The following is a 20,060-nucleotide window of genomic DNA, read 5'->3' on the forward strand; positions in this document are numbered from 1 at the left end:
AAGAATTGGAAGAGTTTGTTGAGCAAAATGTGCTCTATTATTTCATAAATTTAGGAAACACTAGATTAAACAAACACTTTCATAAAAATAATTATAAAATTATTATAAATTGTAAAAAAAATATAAATTATAAAAATACAAAAATATAAATATAAAAAATTGTCACAAAAACAATTTCATACAAAATAGGTTTGTTTCCTGTAGGACTTGTCTGAACCTTTAATCCGTGATGGGCACCATGAATCTATGGGAGGGAACTGGAGTATACAGCATTTGCTGATGTTGTTTGACCAAATACCTGTTAATAATCTACAGAAGAGTATTCTATGGGCCACTCATTTTTGCGAGGTTGATATATCTGCTGAAATTCTTATTCATGCACAAAATTTGCGCACCTTTGCATTAAGCTTCATTATTGGGCAATATGTGTTTTTGCTTTGAATAAAAACTGAATGCAAATTTGGAAAGAGAAGTAATTAAAATATATCTTAATTGTAAAAATTACAATGAGGCTCATCCATGACCTCCTTGGCTTTTCTTTTAAACTCTCATTTTAAATCACTTTCATACCATATAAACCGTGCCAGAAATTATCACCCGGAATTGCATATGTAATCATACATACATACGACCATTTGCTTGAGGAGAAGACAAAGTTTCTTTTGAGGATGTGCAGTTCAGTACAAAGGAGAAGTTTGTAAATATGCACAGAATCACTTGTGTTTTGTTTGTTTGTTTGTTTGTTTTCTGAAGCCTAGCAAAATCTCAGCCAAGGTAAAGGACAAGTGGGTCTTAGGTTCTTTAGGAACATTGCTCTAATAATAAACTCAAGGTTGCTTGTAAAACACTAGTTCAATGCAAGTACGACCTGGGTTATAATTCTGGTGTTTGGATTCTATAATTTCTATTCTATATTATGCAAATTTGTTGGTTTATGGGTGTGACACTCCTGACTTTCTAACTAAAAACCTTGCCTCCTGAAGTCTGTCCTGCATTCCAGTGCTTTACCAGTCTTCTGTCGGGGTGATGTGCTGGCTCTCTGCTCTGCCTTCTAAACAAAACTAGAGGTTTTATTATTCAAAATTCCAGATGTCAAGATATGCTACAAAGCTGTAGTCATTAAAAAAGTATGATACTGACACAAAAATAGGCATAGATCAATAGACCACGATAGAAAGCCCATAAATAAATCCCCGGGAATGGCCAAATAATCTTTGACAAAGGGGTCAAGAATATACGATGAGGGAAAGGACAGCCTCTTCAATAAATGGTGCTGGGGAAACTGAACAGCTACATGCAAAATAATAAAACTGGAACACTTTCTGACATTATACACAAAAATAAACTCAAACCGGTTTAGAAACCTTAATGTGAGACCTGAGACCATAAAACCACTAAAAAAGAAAACCAGACAGTTATCCCTTGGACATCAGCCTTTGCAACATTTTTCTAGATACAGCTCCTCAGACAAGGGGAATGAAAGTAAAAATAAACTATTCAGACTACACCAAAACATAAAGCTTTGGCACAGCGAGGGAAACCAACAACAAAATGAGAAGGCAACCAACCTGCCAAACGAGGGGAGATATTTGCAAGTGATATATCCTATAAGGGGTTAACATCCAAACTACATGAGGAACTTCTACAACTCCACACCAGAGGAAAAAAAAAACAATTAAAACTGTGCAGAGGAACTGAATAGACAGTTTTCCAAAGGAGACTTCCAGATGGCCAACAGACACGCGAAAAGATGTTTAATATCACTAACTGTCAGGGAAATGCAAATCAGAACCACAACGAGATATGACCTTACACCTATCAGAATGGCTAGAATCAGAAAGACAAGACATAACAAGTGTTGGCAAGCATGTGGAGCAAAGGTCCCTTTGTGTATCGTTGGTGGGATGGTAAGTGGCGCAGCCATTGTGGAAAAAGTTTGGAGTTTCCTCAAAAAATTAAAAACAGAACTACCATACAATCCGGTAATTCCATTAGTGGGTATTGACTCAAGGAAAACAAAAACACTAATTTGAAAATATACATGTACACCTATGTATATGGCAGCATTGTTTACAATATCCAGGATATGGATGCAACCCAAGCATTCCCTGATGAATGGACAAAGAATACATATATATATATGTATATATATGTATTCTTTGAAATATATATTCTTTGAATATATATTCTTTTATTTGAAATATATATTCTTTGAAGAATATATATACTATATATAGTAATATATAGTATATAATACTACCCTATATAGTAATACTATATTATTTATAATAATAGTATAATAGTATAATATAGTACTTATAATAATAGTATAATAGTATATATATAATATCAATATTAAAATAATAGTATAGTATTATAGGGTATAATATAATACCCTATATAGTAATACTTACCCTATAGTATTACTCAGCCATAAAGAAGAATGAGATCCTGCCAAATGTGACCACATGGATGGATCTAGAGGGCATTATGCTGAGTGAAATAAGTCAGACAATGACAGGTACCATATGATTTCAGTCATATGTGGACTCTGAAACACAGAACATAAACACAACGATCAAAACAGAGAAGAAATCAGAGAAGAAATTGGTAGTTTCCAGAAGGGAGGGGATGGGATGACGCGGGCAAAGAGGGTGAAGGGGAGCGGGTTGTAGAGTCTCCCAGTTAGGGAGTGAGTAAGTCACGGGGATCGGCACGGGGTGGTATGGGAACAGTGTCGCCTGCTGACAGATGGTAGGCACGCGTGTGGCGGGCACGCTAAGTGCATGGAGTTGTCAGATCACTATGTGAAAACAAATAGATAAAAATAAAAGAGTAAAACTACGAGTGAGAGCGTGCTGCATGAGAGGAACAGCCACTTGGATCTGAGAACAAGCGATGACTAGTCAAAAAGCTGCATGAAGGGAAGCTTAAAACTCACTGTCATGCTAAGATCGTCAATTTGTGCCGACGAAGAGCTGCAGATGATGAAAGGAAGATACTCGGGGATCCCGGGTGGCTCAGCGGTTTAGCGCCGCCTTTGGCCCAGGGCGTGATCCTGGGAACCTGGGATCGAGTTCCGCATCGGGGTCCCTGCAGGGAGCCTGCTTCTCCCTCTGCCTGTGTCTCTGCCTCTCTCTCTCTGTGTCTCTCATGAGTAAACAGATAAAATCTTACAGAAGCACCAAACTAGGAAAACCATATAATTCATTGTCCGCATTGGAAGTTCCTTGAGAGTGAAATGGGGTTATTAATGATTCTGCCAAGAAGAGTGCACCCCGTGAGCCTAGCTCAAACGGCACCTTCTCTAGCCGGTTCCCATCCCAGCATCAGTTTGGTCGCTGTAGCTGGTTGTCCCCTGGAAGGCACAGCCCCTGAAGACATGTACCCAACTCCGTTGTGCTCTCGGTCCTCTGGGATTGGCGTACTTGACTGAAGTATTGTAAGTGTTGTTAACGTGAAAACTGGAGGGGGATATGCGCGCAGGTGGGCATTCGGGGTCGCGCGGTGCAGGTCCTCCACGTGGCCCGTCACTGGTTGCGTTTTCAGCAAGCGTCGCTTGCACTTGCTCGAAGGAAGCGGAGTCAAGATGCTCGTTATTGACTGTAGCCCCGGAGACCGGAGCTCTGAGCATTCGTTCACGGGCAAGAGGCCTTGGGCCCCCGGGAGCCCTTACCCGTAGGTAAGTACGGGGACCCCCCAACCCTGTCATTTACTGGCTACTGTCTTTGCTTTGCAGCATCGATCGCATCCACTTGCAATGACCCCGGGATGCCTCAGAACGGCACCCGCTACGGGGACAGCCGAGAGCCGGGCGACACCATCACCTTCCAGTGTGACCCTGGGTACCAGCTCCAAGGACAAGCTAAGATCACGTGTGTGCAGCTGAATAACCGATTCTTCTGGCAACCAGACCCTCCTACGTGCATAGGTATCGGGCAGCTGAAGTTTTATATTTCCAAGTGAATGCGTGTTACCGTTCAAATTGCTCCATAAACGGGTTACTTCTCCAGAAGTATTTCTCCAGAGTTTCTTACACGCCCTCCAGTTCAGAGACTATATGGAAATTTTATTGTAAACCTTTTAAACCTTATTTTATTAGGCGAAGTAAAGAAAGTGGTTTACTTATTGTACAGTAATTGACATTTATCTAACATTTCCTACCCTTAACAAATCTTGTAAAAATATGGGTCAATCAAATTACTGTACTTTAAAATCCTGGGCGGGGGAAAATTCATAACCCTGCCATCGCTATTCTCATGTTTAATATAGAAACATACCCTTCAGCGAAACCTACTCAATAAAAAGTACTTTCTTTTTTTAGATGGCACTTCTATGATATCGGTACATTTTAATAGGATCCCAAAAACCGGAAATTATATTGCTTTCGTCAAAATGAAGATAAAAGGAGAAGCATGCTCCTGAAATTCACTAGAATTGGAGAGTTTGACCTTATTGAAAGGGCATCAGTTGGTTTTGCAGACTTCAGTTTGAATAACTATCCAAGAGAGTCTGTCCAGAGTGTGGCTTTAGGGCAATACATGTGTTTATATAAAATCGTATTTAAATGTAAACTGTCCCTTCATCCAGTTAACTGTTTCCCCGTAAATACCTATCCCATCTTACGTGTGAGAGGAACTTTATTATTTTAATGAACTGTCGCAGTTTAACCCGTACTTCTTTGCAATCTGTTTGAAAAATGTAAAATTTCATTACTCGGGGAGGAGTGGAAGTGACCGTGAAATGATCCACACCTAGTGAGAAGGGCCATCGTGCAGAGGGCGACCTCGAGAGGATTGTGTGATAAGAGGGGGCTGCGTATCGTCCCACCCGGCGCAGGGGAGGGCCCCGGGGGCCCCGGGAGCTCGCGGCTCCTGCCCACGCTGCCCGCGCCCCACTCTGCCCCGACCGCCGGGTGCCGCCTGCCTTGCGGTGCAAGCCCGGGCTCCTGGGGACTTGCAGGACCTGCACCTGTTTCTTTTTTGAGGTGGGCTGATCGCCTCTAAATGCAGCAACCATTTCAACCAGGGCAGAAGCTCCCCTCCCTCATTCTGCACGGGCTTAATAATGCAGCTATCCCGTAAACTCTTAAAGGTTGTTTCTCAGTCGATACTAATCTAGACCCTTGTAAAATTCGACCACCTTCCCGAGGAATCTCTATCATCTTTCGTTAGTGTAGGTCTTAGTTATATCGTTTTGGCCAATCACTAGATATTTTATTAGGTGAATAATCCAGTTCTCAGCATTTCCTCTGCCTTGAGCACCTGCCCCAGGGACAGGCCTACACACGTAGATATTAGGCAACAGAAGTTTAGAAAATACATATTTAGGAATAAATTAATGTTATTTTTTCATTACATTCTAAACATTTCTTTTCCCCCAGAAATGAGGCTTATGTCCTCTGTAAGAAACTCACCCATTGGATGATCATGTCTTAGCACCCAGGTGCCTTCTGTTCTGTAGACTTAAGACAATTTTTAATTTTATTTTTTAAGCTTTTTCCTTATTAAAAAATAATACATGTTCTGTTTACAAGAAAATAAAAAAGAGGACAAAAAGCTGTCATCTTTCTACCTGGGGGCAAATACTATTAACATAAACGTGCATAAGTAAGCTTCATAATTATTTTATGTATGTCTAATCTATTTTTAAAATGTTTTCAACTGACAGCATCCTGCTTGTCTTGTAAATCGCACTTTTACTTACAAAGCGAGTGTCTTTTGCGCTATTACATATTCTCTGCCAGTTTTTAATGGCTGCACAGCCCTCACGTGGACCTGCCAGCGGGTGCACACTGAGCCCTTCACACCGTGCGCTCGGGTTGCTTCCGCCGCCCCTGTGCTGCAGAGGTCGCAGACGGGAGCCCTCCTGTCCTAAAATTCATCCACGATTACTTATAAATGATGCATTTCCATGAACTTAAGCATTTCCAGGGCTTTCAAAACATTTTTCAGAACTCTTTCAGAAAGACTACGATCTGCATTACCAACAGAGCCACGAGAGAGTGTTTATTTTCCCCAAAGGAGGGGAAATAAAAACACTGTACATATTTCTTAATCTCGTAATTTGACATGAGCAGGAAGTGATGATTCTTTGATGTTTTAACAGGCATTTTAAATCAATAGGTTGAATTTTTTTTTGTATTATTTTTGACCTTTTGAATTTGTTCTTTCCCGATGGGCCTACTAATTTCTTTCCCCTCATTTATTATTATTAGTGCTTTCCCTCCTGTTTCTGGTCCTTTCTCTCTTTTCTAAAATCTCTTAGCCTCTCACCTGTCAGCATATTATTCATATTTCTACAACCTCGTCATCCTCTGCTGGTTTTTCTTCAGGATTGTTTGGATGGCTCCCTTTCTTCATCCAAAAGAGCCCAATGGTGGAGGCCCCTCTTTCTGGTGTTTTCAGCTGAGTCCAAAGGACTCGCCCTCAGACCAGAGGACAATCACCACTTTCTGGTGCTGAGTGACTGAACCCCCCAAAGTCTCCATAATCCCCATTTTCTTATATAGCTTGCGATCCCTTTCCTCCAAGTAGTAAAGAGTTCTGAAAAGTAAGAATTTAGCCTAAGATCACAAAAATGCATTCCGTGTCCACACCTTGCCCTGATCTCCAGGGTGGCTATTTCGAGACCAGTTATGTTGTTTAATGGTGTGAGCACTGAAATGTTTTGATGCAGAAGTGCGGATGTGTCTCATTAACGCGTCCTGCTTCACACTGTGATGGATTCAGGTGTGACCCTATATCACACATAAAGGAGAGAATCCTACGGATTTCGAGTAAGGCAATGCGATTGATGGGAATCTGTGGTTTTCTTCTCCTGTGTCCAATCCCTCCAGAGAATTTCCTGGAGCGGCTGAGTCACATTTTGTACTGAATCCTGATGCTATCCAAAATATTTTGCAAGCTTTCTAATTAAAACCTAACGGAGCTGAGATGAGGAATGCCTGACCCAAAGGAGAACAAGCACCACAAGGCAGTGCCTCCAAATTCCACTGGAAGCTTTCAGATAACCTCACTCAGAAATGCCTCCTCGGATCTGTCGGGAAGGGCAGGAATGCCCCCTTTTGTTTCACCTAAATCAGTACCTCGTGTCCTCCCCACATTCATGCTGCTGGCATGAATGGTAGCCAGTGGCCTGAATCTGTCCATCTTCATCTTGCAAACCCTGCATGGTGTGGAAGCTCCTCGGACCCTCCGGTACCTGCGTGCCCCAGCTCAGCGCCTGCCACCTGCCCACTCTCTGCCGTCAGCATCCCCTTGACCTCCGAAAGGCAGCGTCCTGGGAGAGCCGATTAGATAGTGGTCTCAGCAGAGTTTATTAAAATCAAACTGTTTGCTGGAGGAAATGAGGGTTTTATCATTTTGGGGAAAATGATTTCGTATTACTCGAGCGTATATCTGAATTTATCATAAATATTTGCTATGACACTATTTAGAGTTTGCCATTAATGAGACTAAAATTTTAACAGAAAGTATTAGAATCTGATATATTTCTTTTTATGGAAAACATAGTTCAATGACTATTTAAACACACGGCCATTATAGAAAATTGGAACACACATACCTTCATACGATTTCCCATAAATGTCATTTGCATGTGTGTGTGTGTGTGTGTGTGCGTGTGTGTGAGTGTAAAAAAGATTGCCAATTAGGGTATTTCTTTTTCTACTTACTTTTTTCCCCCTAAATGCACATATGGTCAGTGGTGTGAAATAAGATATCTAGTGTTGATGGAACATTGTAATTTAACTGGGCCGACTTCTTAAAACAACGTGGCGACAAACCACAGCATTTGATATGAAGAACCATTAACCCAGCACACTCCTGCATGCATCGGAAATGTATACACTTGTGAATTTTGCAGTGTTTTCACACCTTTCACCTAACGGAAGATTTGACAGAAATCCTATGTAATACGTGAAACCATCCTAAACATTTTGAGGTTTAAGAATGAAAACTGGCTGACCTGTTAATACCATTGAACTTCATGATTATCATCTTCCTAATAGGATATATCCAAGTAATTAAAAAGGGATAGGTTAAAAAAATTATAAGCATCATCTAAAGTGCTTCTCCTGATAGTAGCATACTGAACATTGTGATCGCATCATGTTTTTAGGATTGATGTCCTAGCTCAATCCCTTACTAGTTTCATATTCCCAGGTGCCCAGGTGTCACTCAAGCTTTGTTAGTTTTGTCATTTTTGAATTGTGTCGCAAGCCAGCTACGTATATATCAGAGGATGGTGAGAGATATGTGGAATAACGTGCATTCATTTACTCAACCAATATTTCCTGAATAGTTGATTAAAAACTGTGCCAGGCGATAGTGAGACACAAGTGAACCGGAAACATGCCTCCTAGACTACGTCAGCGATGACTTTGTAAACCACGAGAAAGGACAGAAGAATTAGCAGGACCATAGAATGACGTCCATGGGGATTGTTTCCCTCTCCCAAGTGTTTTTCTGTGTGTGTTGTGTGCATCCTGGGAGGATGGAGAGTACAGTAATCTGTCCACTTTAACAGGGCAAACCTTAAAATTACAGCAAGCAAACTTTATTTGTCAGGAGTTAAAAATCCCCCCTAAAAGCACAGTGGGACATGATATAAAACTCATGAACGAGTCCACGAAAAATGTGCAGACTTCCCAGGTCCCAGGTGTTCACCTGGACAGTTTAGTTGTTTTGTGACCACACAGTAGTGAGTGTCGCTGATGCACTCTGCGATGTCTCATTCCACGTTGACCAGAGTTGTTCCTCTTCCGTGACAGCCGCGTGTGGAGGGAACCTGACGGGCCCGGCGGGTGTGATTCTGTCCCCTAACTACCCACAGCCCTATCCTCCTGGGAAAGAATGCGACTGGAGGATAAAAGTGAATCCAGACTTCGTCATTGCCCTGATATTCAAAAGGTACCGTGTCTTGCAGAATGTCTGTGTAGTAGAATTTTATTGAAGTGTCACGCCCAAGAATTGCTTCACGTGACCCCTCACGGCGAGCCCAGTCTTACCTTGAAGGAAGCCCCAGATCTTGTCCCATCACGTCCTACATCAGGCCGCAAAATGACGTAAGTGGAGATCTATTATTTTGCTGCCGAGCCCTCTCCTTGCATTAGGACATGTGACATAGCAAGAACTACCCTTAAATACTACCCTGCATGCGTATGTTCCACATGAGAAGGTTTAATTTACAGAATATTCAAGAAAAGTAATAAAAAAGCGATAGCGATGTACTTACTGTAATTCCTCATCAGTGTCCCCTATCTCTCCACGTGCGTGTAGCTAAGCCATTTCCATCACACGTCTTGTCTGACGTTCCCAGAGGTAGCCCTGCTATTATCATTGAGGTATCGTGACTTGATAGACTTTTTGGAAATGGAAGTTCCCCCAAATTTGGTTGCTATGAAATCTGAATTAATAGACATTACTCTTTAAAAAACTGTTGCTAACTTACTCCTGCTATGGGAGATGATGAAGTTTCAAACACTGTGATTATCTTATAAATTCTATGGGGCTATTGTATTACTTGTATCTCGTTTATGACAATTGAATTTTTTTTCTAAATTCCAAGATCTCCCAAGACCTTTGCATTTTGATTTTTGAACTAAATGAAGGGATATTTTATTTTATTTTATTTTTTTAATAAATTAATTTTTTATTGGTGTTCAATTTACCAACATACAGAATAACACCCAGTGCTCATCCCATCAAGTGTCCCCCTCAGTGCCCGTCACCCATTCACCCCCAACCCCCACCCTCCTCCCCTTCCACCACCAGTTCATTTCCCAGAGTTAAGAGTCTTTATGTTCTGTCTCCCTTTCTGATATTTCCCACACATTTCTTCTCCCTTCCCTTATATTCCCTTTCACTATTATTTATATTCCCCAAATGAATGAGAACATACAGTGTTTGTCCTTCTCCGATTGACTTACTTCACTCAGCATAATACCCTCCAGTTCCATCTACATTGAAGCAAATGGTGGGTATTTGTCGTTTGTAATTGCTGAGTAATATTCCATTGTATACATAGACCACATCTTCTTTATCCATCATCTGTCAATGGGCACCGAGGCTCCTTCCACAGTTTGGCTACTGTGGACATTGCTGCTAGAAACATCGGGGTGCAGGTGTCTCTGCGTTTCACTGCATCTGAATCTTTGGGGTAAATCCCCAACAGTGCAATTGCTGGGTCGTAGGGCAGGTGTATTTTTAACTCTTTGAGGAACCTCCACACAGTTTTCCAGAGTGGCTGCACCAGTTCACATTCCCACCCACAGTGCAGGAGGGTTCCCTTTTCTCCACATCCTCTCCAACATTTGTGGTTTCCTGCCTTGTGAATTTTCCCCATTCTCACTGGTGTGAGGTGGGATCTCATTGTGGTTTTGATTTGTATTTCCCTGATGGCAAGTGATGCAGAGCATTTTCTCATGTGCGTGTTGGCCATGTCTATGTCTTCCTCTGTGAGATTTCTCTTCATGTCTTTTGCCCATTTCATGATTGGATTGTTTGTTTCTTTGCTGTTGAGTTTAATAAGTTCTTTATAGATCTTGGAAACTAGCCCTTTATCTGATACACCATTTGCAAATATCTTCTCTCATTCTGCAGGTTGTCTTTTAGTTTTGTTGACTGTACCCTTTGCTGTGCAGAAGCTTCTTATCTTGATGAAGTCCCAATAGTTCATTTTTGCTTTTGTTTCTTTTGCCTTCGTGGATGTATCTTGCAAGAAGCTACTGTGGCCAAGTTCAAAAAGGGTGTTGCCTGTGTTCTCCTCTAGGATTTTGATGGAATCTTGTCTCACATTGAGATCTTTCATCCATTTTGAGTTTATCTTTGTGTATGGTGCAAGAGAGTGGTCTAGTTTCATTCTTCTGCATGTGGATGTCCAATTTTCCCAGCACCATTTATTGAAGAGACTGTCTTTCTTCCAGTGTATAGTCTTTCCTCCTTTATCGAATATTAGTTGACCATAGAGTTCAGGATCCACTTCTGGGTTCTCTATTCTGTTCCATTGATCTATGTGTCTGTTTTTGTGCCAGTACCACACTGTCTTGATTACCACAGCTTTGTAGCACAATGAAGGGATATTTTAAAAGAGAAGTGGTTCTATAGGTTGTCCTATCGACCTCTTACTTCTCCAGGGTGAAGTGGCCTAATATATTTATTTGTCGCTTGAGCACGTCTCTTTTTCTGATGGTTACATCACCATTCCAGGCCTGGTTGTGATTATCTTCTTGCACTTTCTCCTCCTGATGGGATCTGAATCAGTGTAATTTTAAACGCCCGTGATTCTAAATGTTAAGTAGTCTGATAAGCCATCATGTCTTGAATTTACTCAAGCTGCTATAAATTTACCCAATGATGAATCCTTATTATGCCACTCAGCTATTACACAAAACCACTGAGCATTTGCTGCTATATTTGTGGATATCGTTGTGGGTTCTGTGAATGCTAACTCGACCAGTGCCTTCCTCCAAGCCAGGAGACATCACTAGTACCAGGGCATTAAAAGTGAATTAACAATTAAAAGCCTTTTTTTGAGAACACAGAGCCTCATAAGTAGGAGTTTCCTGTCTTCCAATGTGTCAGGGTGACTCATTATCAAGGCTCCCAAAGTGCAATCTGTGCGATAAGACAGGAGGCAGTTTTACACAAGAAGTTTTTTTTTTTTTTTCCTACTTATTTTACACACTTTTCTGGAAGAAATTTGATGTAGAAAATCTCCAGGATTTCTTCCACCTTTTGGATTCTTAAGTCATTAGCTGACCCAGTTTCACAGAAAAATCATATACGTGTGACTTCTAAGACGCAGATAACATGTGTGTGCTCAGGTGGGAATGACCCTGAGACCTTACAACCAGGTCTCCTGAGCAGACGGAGGGGGAACCAGAAGTGCTGAGAGGGGCTGAGGATCTCAACAACCCAAGCAAAGGGGGGCGGGCATTGCCACGTGCTTAAATGTGTGATGCACGGTTTAAAGAGCACGACTAAAGTCACGTGTGCTTCTCCGGGGGCCGGGGGCCGATGGGCGCTGGCCTTACTAACAGCAAAGACCAAGCATTACATGGCCTGGATCATTAGCTCCCAAGCTCTTCCAGGTGGTTGGGATGTTTAGGGAGGGATGATTTCCCACAGGCCCCTGTGGGGCCTGGGCTACTAGCACACTGGGACTCATATTAAACTTGGTTTAAAAACTGGGCCAGACTCTGGCCTCCTTTTAGGGCTTGTGGGCCCTACAAGTAGCATAGGTAGAATTAAGACTGGATCTTACCAATGGAATCATAGTCAGTTACAAATTTCACTCCAGACTCTTATGCATGGATTATAGTATTTCCAGAGAGAGAGAGAGAGAACAACCAGTGTTTTCCTTCTGTGCCTCATGTATTTCCTGTGCCCAAAAATAATCTATCACAATAATCACCTATGCCAATTATTGGGGGTGCAGCGTGACCAGATTCTAAGAACATTCTTGTATTCCAAAAAACAATTATTATTCTAATTAAATTCTACTTGGTTGATAAAATTCCTGTTGGTGCTTTCTACTTGCTCCTGACAATCTTTACTCCATCTTCATTTCTGATTTCAAGGAATCTGTCAAACAGACTAGGTTACCTCTTACAACTTCCTGTAATAAATATGTCCAGGGACCACCCCCAGGACACAGTGTAGCCTTGACGTAATGTGGGACAGCCCGATGCAGGGCTGGGTGCACTCTTAATGCTGGGTCCTCAGTGGTACCCACCCTTGTCACTCCCTTCAGAGTGTCATGGGCAATTTCTGGAGAGAGCTTTTATGCATGTGTCATCACATGAATCTCCAGAAAAACTGGAGCCGTGTACACAAAGCACACGTTGGTAATTATTAAGACTCCTAACTCTCCATCCCTGTCATCCAAATACACAACCAACTCAGAAGAGAGAGTAGAAGCTCCTCAGAATGAGTCCTCCTAAGGACACAAGGCTCCGATTCTGAGATGGAGAAGTGGAGGCCAGTCAGGATCCTTTACTTGAATACTTCTATCTAATTTGTTGGTTGATTCTGATCTCATCGAGGTCTCACCCATTCACAGGTTTAGTCTCTTGTCGAGGGTATGTACACTTTGGAGCAACCAGACCGTCATCAGTCTTCTCATCAAAATGGCAGAGACATTGGAAGCCAAATCCAACTTGAGATCTTTGGGGATGACCAGGGCAGTTAATACTAGAGAAGAAAGAGAGGCATAGGGAGGAGTGGGGACAGAAGGAGGGGGATGGGAAAGCGAAAATTGGAAAAAGTCAGTGATGGAGAAACGTGAAATGGAACAGTTGCCTACCACGCTCTCCACTGTCACACGGATGACTAACGTTAGCTGATTTACCCAAGCAAGTAGAAGCATTTTTAAAACTAACAATAAACTCAGAGAAAGAATTTTAAAAACTTGAATAATACCAAGGATACATATTTTTCGAACTAAAAATATTCACATAAAAACCAAATGTCAGCGGGAATTCTTCCCTTTTGAGCCATTTCTTTTAAAGTGCACTTCATCAGCCGTTCCGTGGGTGCTGGGAGGGGATACTGTGTCCACGTTATTAGAATTCACCTTCTCACACATATCTTCAAAATCATACTGTTTTGAATACAGTGGTCATTTGGCAAAATACTAACGGTATTTATCATTGACGGTTGTTATACGCATCGCTATTTTGACATGTAAACTATCGTTACATTTAATTTGGGGGGGTCGTTCTCATTTGTCACGAGTGTTACACGGAAGCAAAGAGCTCCCCGTGTGCTCTCAGCAACTTTCTAGTCTGGACGATGACAGATTCATATTGGGGCCTAACCTGATGAACGCTCTTTCCTTTAGCTTCAACATGGAGCCCAGCTACGATTTCCTGCACATCTATGAAGGAGAAGATTCCAACAGGCCTCTCCTTGGAAGTTTTCAGGGCTCGCAAGCCCCAGAGAGAATAGAGAGCAGTGGAAATAGTCTTTTCCTGGCATTTCGGAGCGACGCTTCTGTGGGCTTGTCGGGGTTCGCCATTGAATTTAAAGGTACTGCGATCACCTTAATCTGTGTGCCAAATAATTCGTAGCAAGATTGTATTCATTGTAAGCATTGATTTCTGACGCCTTGCATGTCTGTTTAATGCATAAAATACTCCCATCTGTGTCATCTGTCTGGGAAAAGACAGTTCCATTTTTCCAGGGGAGAAGAATATCCAGAGATGTATTTCTACCTTAGCTGAGCTGGAAGAGAGAGAAGAGAAGAGAAGAGAAGAGAAGAGAAGAGAAGAGAAGAGAAGAGAAGAGAAGAGAAGAGAAGAGAAGAAGAAAAAAAAGAAAAGAAAAGAAAAGAAAAGAAAAGAAAAGAAAAGAAAAGAGGGAAAGGGAAAGAGGAAGGAAGGAAGGAAGGAAGGAAGGAAGGAAGGAAGGAAGGAAGGAAGGAAAAAGAAAAAAGAAAGAAAGAAAAGAAAGAAGAAAGAAAGAAAGAAAAAGAAAGAAAGAAAGAAAGAAAGAAAGAAAGAAAGAAAGAAAGAAAGAGAAAGGGAGAAAGGGAGAAAGGGAGAAAGAAAGAGAAAGAAAGAAAAACAAAAAACAATGAATATTTCTTTTTCCCCAAACTTATGACCATGTAAAAATTATGATTTCTGTAATGAGGGATTTGATGGCATTTAGGAATTACTACTAAGAATTGTGTTAATATCTTCCAACTTATTTCATCAGAATGACTAAATACATCAAAATAGCATGGTTTTATCTCCATGTTTTTCAATGTGTAATACTTGTGGCCTTCCCCCCAGTCCACCACCCATGGGCATTGGTCCCATGAGGAGCTCTAGTCCAGGAGGAGATTCCTTGTGTGGTCACCACATGGGGGTGTCCACCATCCATCAAAAACCACCCTACTAATCATTTACTGTGGGGTCAATGAAGATAATTACATGCTTTTCAAATCCACTTTTCATGTGGACAAAGAAAATGCAAGACATATTACTAAGAATTAGAAAAAAGGACTTAATGAAATATCAATTCACAGTAGTGAGTGCTTTATTAAAAATGATGAAAATATGTATTTTTTAAACTTTTGAGTTACTTATAACTAGTTATTATATTGTCAAAGAAAATATAAAACATGCTTCATCCCTGCTGACTCTTCCCTGGACTTGTATCTCTTTATGTGGTTTTAAGTAGGAAATTCGTGCATTTCCCTCTAAATGCCAAAACCTACAAACTCACTGATCCTTTTTGAAATGTACAATAGGAAAAAAAATTATTAATCAATTCGGCAATCAGAGGAGTTCTTGTGCTTTGGAGATGGGATCTGTTAATGCTTATGAATGAGGGAAAGCAGAACTTTCAAGCGTTTCCCATATCATCAGGTGGTTTTGTAGTAACGAGAACTCAGAGCAGTGCACCTCACCACGACGATGCCCATGCTCTGGTGGATCTTCAGAAGCAGCGCACTTCCTCTACATATGGAGATGTACACGTGCCACTGCCTCCTTGGACACCTTGTACTCTCCCGGGCATTCTAGGGTGAATGATGAATGCGGGGCTGAACGAGGATCGGAAGAGCGACCTGCATGTTTTGCGTGGGGTCCTGGGGGTGAGGATGCCATCCCTCTGGGGGCTGTAGCGCTCATGCTTGCGGAGCTCTCCAGGAGAGGCTGTGAGCCAACGAACCCAGCCGTAGACATGGGTGGGGGGTGGCAGCCACTAGGCCCACCCTGGCAGGTGCACCCCGAGGGGCTGAGAAGCAGCCAAGCTCTCCGGCATCCTGTGCAGGAGTGTTCCAGCTGTCTCCCTGAGCCGCCGCCTCTGGCCCCTGGGCAGGGACACGCAGATGGGCCCCTGTGGGAGAAGGGACGAGGACTAGGGCAAAACCCCGCAGGGCATGAAGTCATTGCGTTAGAAACGGTGACAAAACATAAGCAGAAACAGGATCTGTGATTTGTGGCTACACCCCGGGAGCCGACAGCTGGATGAATGGCAACAAGGGTTAGGACGCCGTGCATCTGGAGAAACGAAGGAAAGCGCAGCCGTCGGGCGCCTAGGGGGGTGACACCGAGCGGACAGTCGTGTCAGGGGCGGTAAAGCAGACTGAAAGAGGTCAGTGCAAAACGTGATTGAAGAGGCTGAGAAGGCAACGGGCCTGGATGGCAGTCCCCTGGCTCTGGGTGCTTCCCGGGTCCCAGTCCGGGTGCCCCGGCCGCTCCTTGTCCTGGAGCAGATGCCCCGCCCATGGGCGGCAGCCTCGGGTCACCTGCAGCCTGAGCTGCGTCGCCACGTCTAGGCCGCTCGCCTTACCTGCCACGTCTCCCATCGTCCCAAGAGGAGGGGTGAGGACAGGGCGAGGAGACATTCGAGGGAGGGAGACCACAGTCACAGAACTTCTACTACAGCATATTGCTATAACTGGCCTCTCTGACGATTAGTTATTGTTGCTAATCTCTTATCCTGCCTCATTTATACATTAAACTGTCATGGGCGTGCATATAGGACAAAACGAAGTATTCGTAGGGTGTGGTGCTATCTGCGGTTGCAGCCGTTCCTGGGGGCCTGGGGACGCGGCTGCTGTGTTTGAAGAGAACAGTACAGCCTGGACCAGGGCTCGAGTCTTCCAGACCCTCAGGGCGCTGTGCTCACAGCGGGAAACAGCGAATGGGGCGACCCCTCAGTGCCTGCGGTCTTCTCCAGTCGTTCCTTCCCTGCCTAAAATAAATGTTCTAGGCCCTATATGGGATTTAAGCAGCTACAAGGAATTAACAGAACATCACCTACCCTTCAAGATATCCAAACCCGCTTTCAACAAAATGATGAGAGTAGTGGTTCCAACAATACAGAATTCTCAGGGAGGGGCTCCAGTACCAGCAGTAGAGCAGCGTGCAAAGAGTTTTATATCATTTTACACAAAATAATATGTACTATTGTTTATGTTAACATGAATTATACACTCATATAATATACATTTATTTATATAGACATTTGCATTCATTTACATGCTTTGGTTAAAATGCAATATTTATAAAAACATAATATGTAATGTATAGTATGACACATAATAATATAATATATATGATAATATATTATGATGTGATAATATAGTATATATTATGATAATATGTAATATATAGTATTATATTCTGATGTATACTGTATAGTATATAATAAAATAATATATTGTATTTTAATATATATTGCATTTTAGCCAAAGTATGTAATTAAATTAGCATAGGAGAGTCTTAAGAATCGAGATTTTTTTTTTCTTGTATGGTTTATATCCTAATTTATTTATGTATTTTCCTTTTGAGGGCATTGAAGTTATTTTTAGCTTCTGTTTTTTTTTTAAGATTTAATTTATTTATTTGAGAGTGAGTGAGAGAGCACAAGCAGGAGGGAAAGGCAGAGGGAGAAGGAGGAGCAGGCTCCTTGCTGAGCAGGGAGCCTGACTTGGGGCTTGATTTCCAGGACCCCAGGGGCATCATGTCCTCCAGGAAACCTTCCTGACCAACCCTCTCTTTTATCCACATCCACATGAGATTAAGTCAACAATGGCCAAAGAGAGCTCTGTTTGACTGATGTTGACACAAAGGTCATTATAAATATAATAGAAAATATGGAATAAATATAGTTAACAGGCCTCCTTTTTCTTCCTGCAAAATTTCCCAACCTTTGTGCTTTTCTTCCCTCCCTCTATGTATCATCCATTCCTGAGAGATTGTACAGTGCACAGTTTTCAAAGCTCATTTCAAAAAAAAAAAAAAAAAAAGCTCATTTCATCATTCACCTTTCATGTATATCTGCACAATCTCTCAGGATGCCCTTCCTCCAAAGGTGAGTTTGTAGAATCAGTAATGAGCAACACATAGACAATCAGTAAGAAAAACCATTTAAATAGGGATCAGCATTGATCCCAGCCAAAAAAAATTCAGTCTACTGCTTATAATTTTCAGAGATCCTGTATATGGGTGGTCAGCCCTGGATTTTGTACAACGAATGAAGGACCTGACAGGTATAAACTTTCTGCAGTGGGAAGGAGCGTCGAGCCAAGAGGAAAGAGCAAAAACAGTCTCATTTTATCCACTCAAGCTGTCCTTGCGCATGAACTGATGTGAACGACCCCATTCTCTCCCCCTCTCTCTCTCTCAGAAGTCAAATTGTAGTTTTATGACTTTCAGCTAAAAATGGAGGATGACGATCTCAGGTAACTTCTCTATCGATCACGTGAAGATCTACAAAAGTTCACTTCTAGAGCCTTCCGGCATCACCGGGATCTTAGGTGATGGCGTCAAGGCTGTTGACTTGCATAGGCAAGAAGCAGTTTAGATGACGAAACGCTGGGCGATGTAACGATACATTTGTTGGAATATGCAGGAAAACATACAGGGGTATTTTAGGAGATCTATTGAATATAAAGACATTTAAAATACTAAGGTTACCAAAAGTTGAATGGAATCAACCATATACCTACAAGTCTCAGAGGGGACAAAAAAACAAAAAACACAAAAAACAAAACAAGAACGTTTTGTATATATATTTGGGAAAAGACAGGTTTTCAGTGAATGTTTTGAACTTCTCTTGAGCTTCAGACTCCCAAGATTTAAGGAGGCCGACGACCATCCTCACCGACTGAGGAGCAGAGGTACAGCCCGCAGCGCCCAGCCCGGCGGCGGCGGTGGAAGGGCCCTGGGGTCCCAGCTCCTGCAGGCGGGGTGGGCAGATGCTGGGCATGGGCCTGTCGATGCCTCCCTGGGAGCGTGCACTGGCCTCGGGAAGCACAGTGGGAGCCCAGGAACCGGCCCCTTCCCTTGCTTGGCCTCCCCCTGCCCGTGGCCACCGGGGTCCGACGGTGCGCTTAGTGCCCAGGGACCCAGCCGGCCTTCCCGAGAGGCCGACCTCTCTCCCCGCTCCCTACATATGCTGTGGTTTCACGTGAATGTGACCTGAGCACACGGGTCGAAAATGACCTCGACTTTTCCAGAGTCGGTGTCCTTGGCTGGCTGAGTGCTGTAATCCAGAGTGTGTGTGTGTGTGTGTGTGTGTGTGTGTGTGTGTGTGTTGGGGGGATGCATTAGAAAGTAAGTCTGTATTTCTTTTTAACTTCGATGAAAGTAATTCAAAGCAATCCTTGAGTAACGTGGTTAAAAAAAAGAAATGATTTTATTAAACAGGAGTTTTTCCTCTTCTTGTATGATATTTAATTATTGACTGGTCGCTGTTGACGTGGCCATCATTTTTAGGACATACCACTATTAATGTCAACTTGATGATGAACTAGTAACTTGGTCATGGGTGGGCGTAGGGATACTCGTCGAGCCTTTCTCATCCCCCAGTGTCGTCCGAGGCCCTACACAGAAGGGTAAGCAGCCCAACGGAGGGGTGGCCTCCTGGCCTCACGGAGCTGGCCTCTGTTCTTCCACAGAGAAGCCGCGGGAAGCCTGCTTCGACCCCGGGAACATAATGAACGGGACAAGGATTGGCGTCGACTTCAAGCTTGGCTCCACCGTCACCTACCATTGTGACTCCGGCTACAAGATCGTCGACCCCTCATCCATCACGTGCGTGATCGGAGCGGACGGGAAGCCCGCCTGGAGCCGTGCGCTGCCCTCCTGCAATGGTATGGGGTTGGGGCCCCCCTGGGTGAGGGCGCGGCTCCTCTCCCAACACCGCCACCCATCACCGCTCTGTCTGCCCCGGGGCTGAGGGTCCTCCCCATCCTGGCCTGTTGCATGGACCAGGTCCTCCCCATGCTAGGCCAACCGACATGCCCGTGTAGGGGCCCCTGTGTGCACCTCTGAAAGAAGGCTGATCCCTGTCTCTGCTGGCTTGTCCAGCACCCCCGACCTCTGGGTTGGGGAGTCTAGGCCCAGCGTCCCTAAGAGCTGCTTGCCGCCGGTGTCTAGCTGCACCTGCTCTGCCTCCGACTCTGTCGTGTCCCTGGGTTTCCCTGGGTCTCTCCCGCTCTGTCTCTGTCTTTTGCTCTCTATACATTTATGTGTCATCCCCCCCCCCCCAAGTACCAATTGCCGTCACTCTGTGGATTGGCATCACGTTCTTAAGGCCGCGTAGTAACAGGCA

The 20,060-nt window shown here is 43.2% G+C and overlaps 1 protein-coding gene across 2 annotated transcripts in view; it reads left to right on the plus strand.

Moving 5' to 3' along the window:
* The window catches only part of CSMD1 (CUB and Sushi multiple domains 1), a 1,871,666-nt gene that overhangs the window by 1,616,289 nt on the left and 235,317 nt on the right, over positions 1–20,060 (plus strand). For both annotated transcript variants that reach the window (XM_072763911.1, XM_072763912.1), the window contains exons 27-30: positions 3,740–3,931; positions 8,774–8,912; positions 13,846–14,033; positions 19,405–19,599. In XM_072763911.1, coding sequence (XP_072620012.1) covers positions 3,740–3,931; positions 8,774–8,912; positions 13,846–14,033; positions 19,405–19,599 — 714 coding nt within the window. The remainder of the gene's footprint in view (positions 1–3,739; positions 3,932–8,773; positions 8,913–13,845; positions 14,034–19,404; positions 19,600–20,060) is intronic.

The sequence above is a fragment of the Vulpes vulpes genome, chromosome 7 (assembly GCF_048418805.1).
Source record: "Vulpes vulpes isolate BD-2025 chromosome 7, VulVul3, whole genome shotgun sequence".
Taxonomy (NCBI): Eukaryota; Metazoa; Chordata; class Mammalia; order Carnivora; family Canidae; genus Vulpes; species Vulpes vulpes.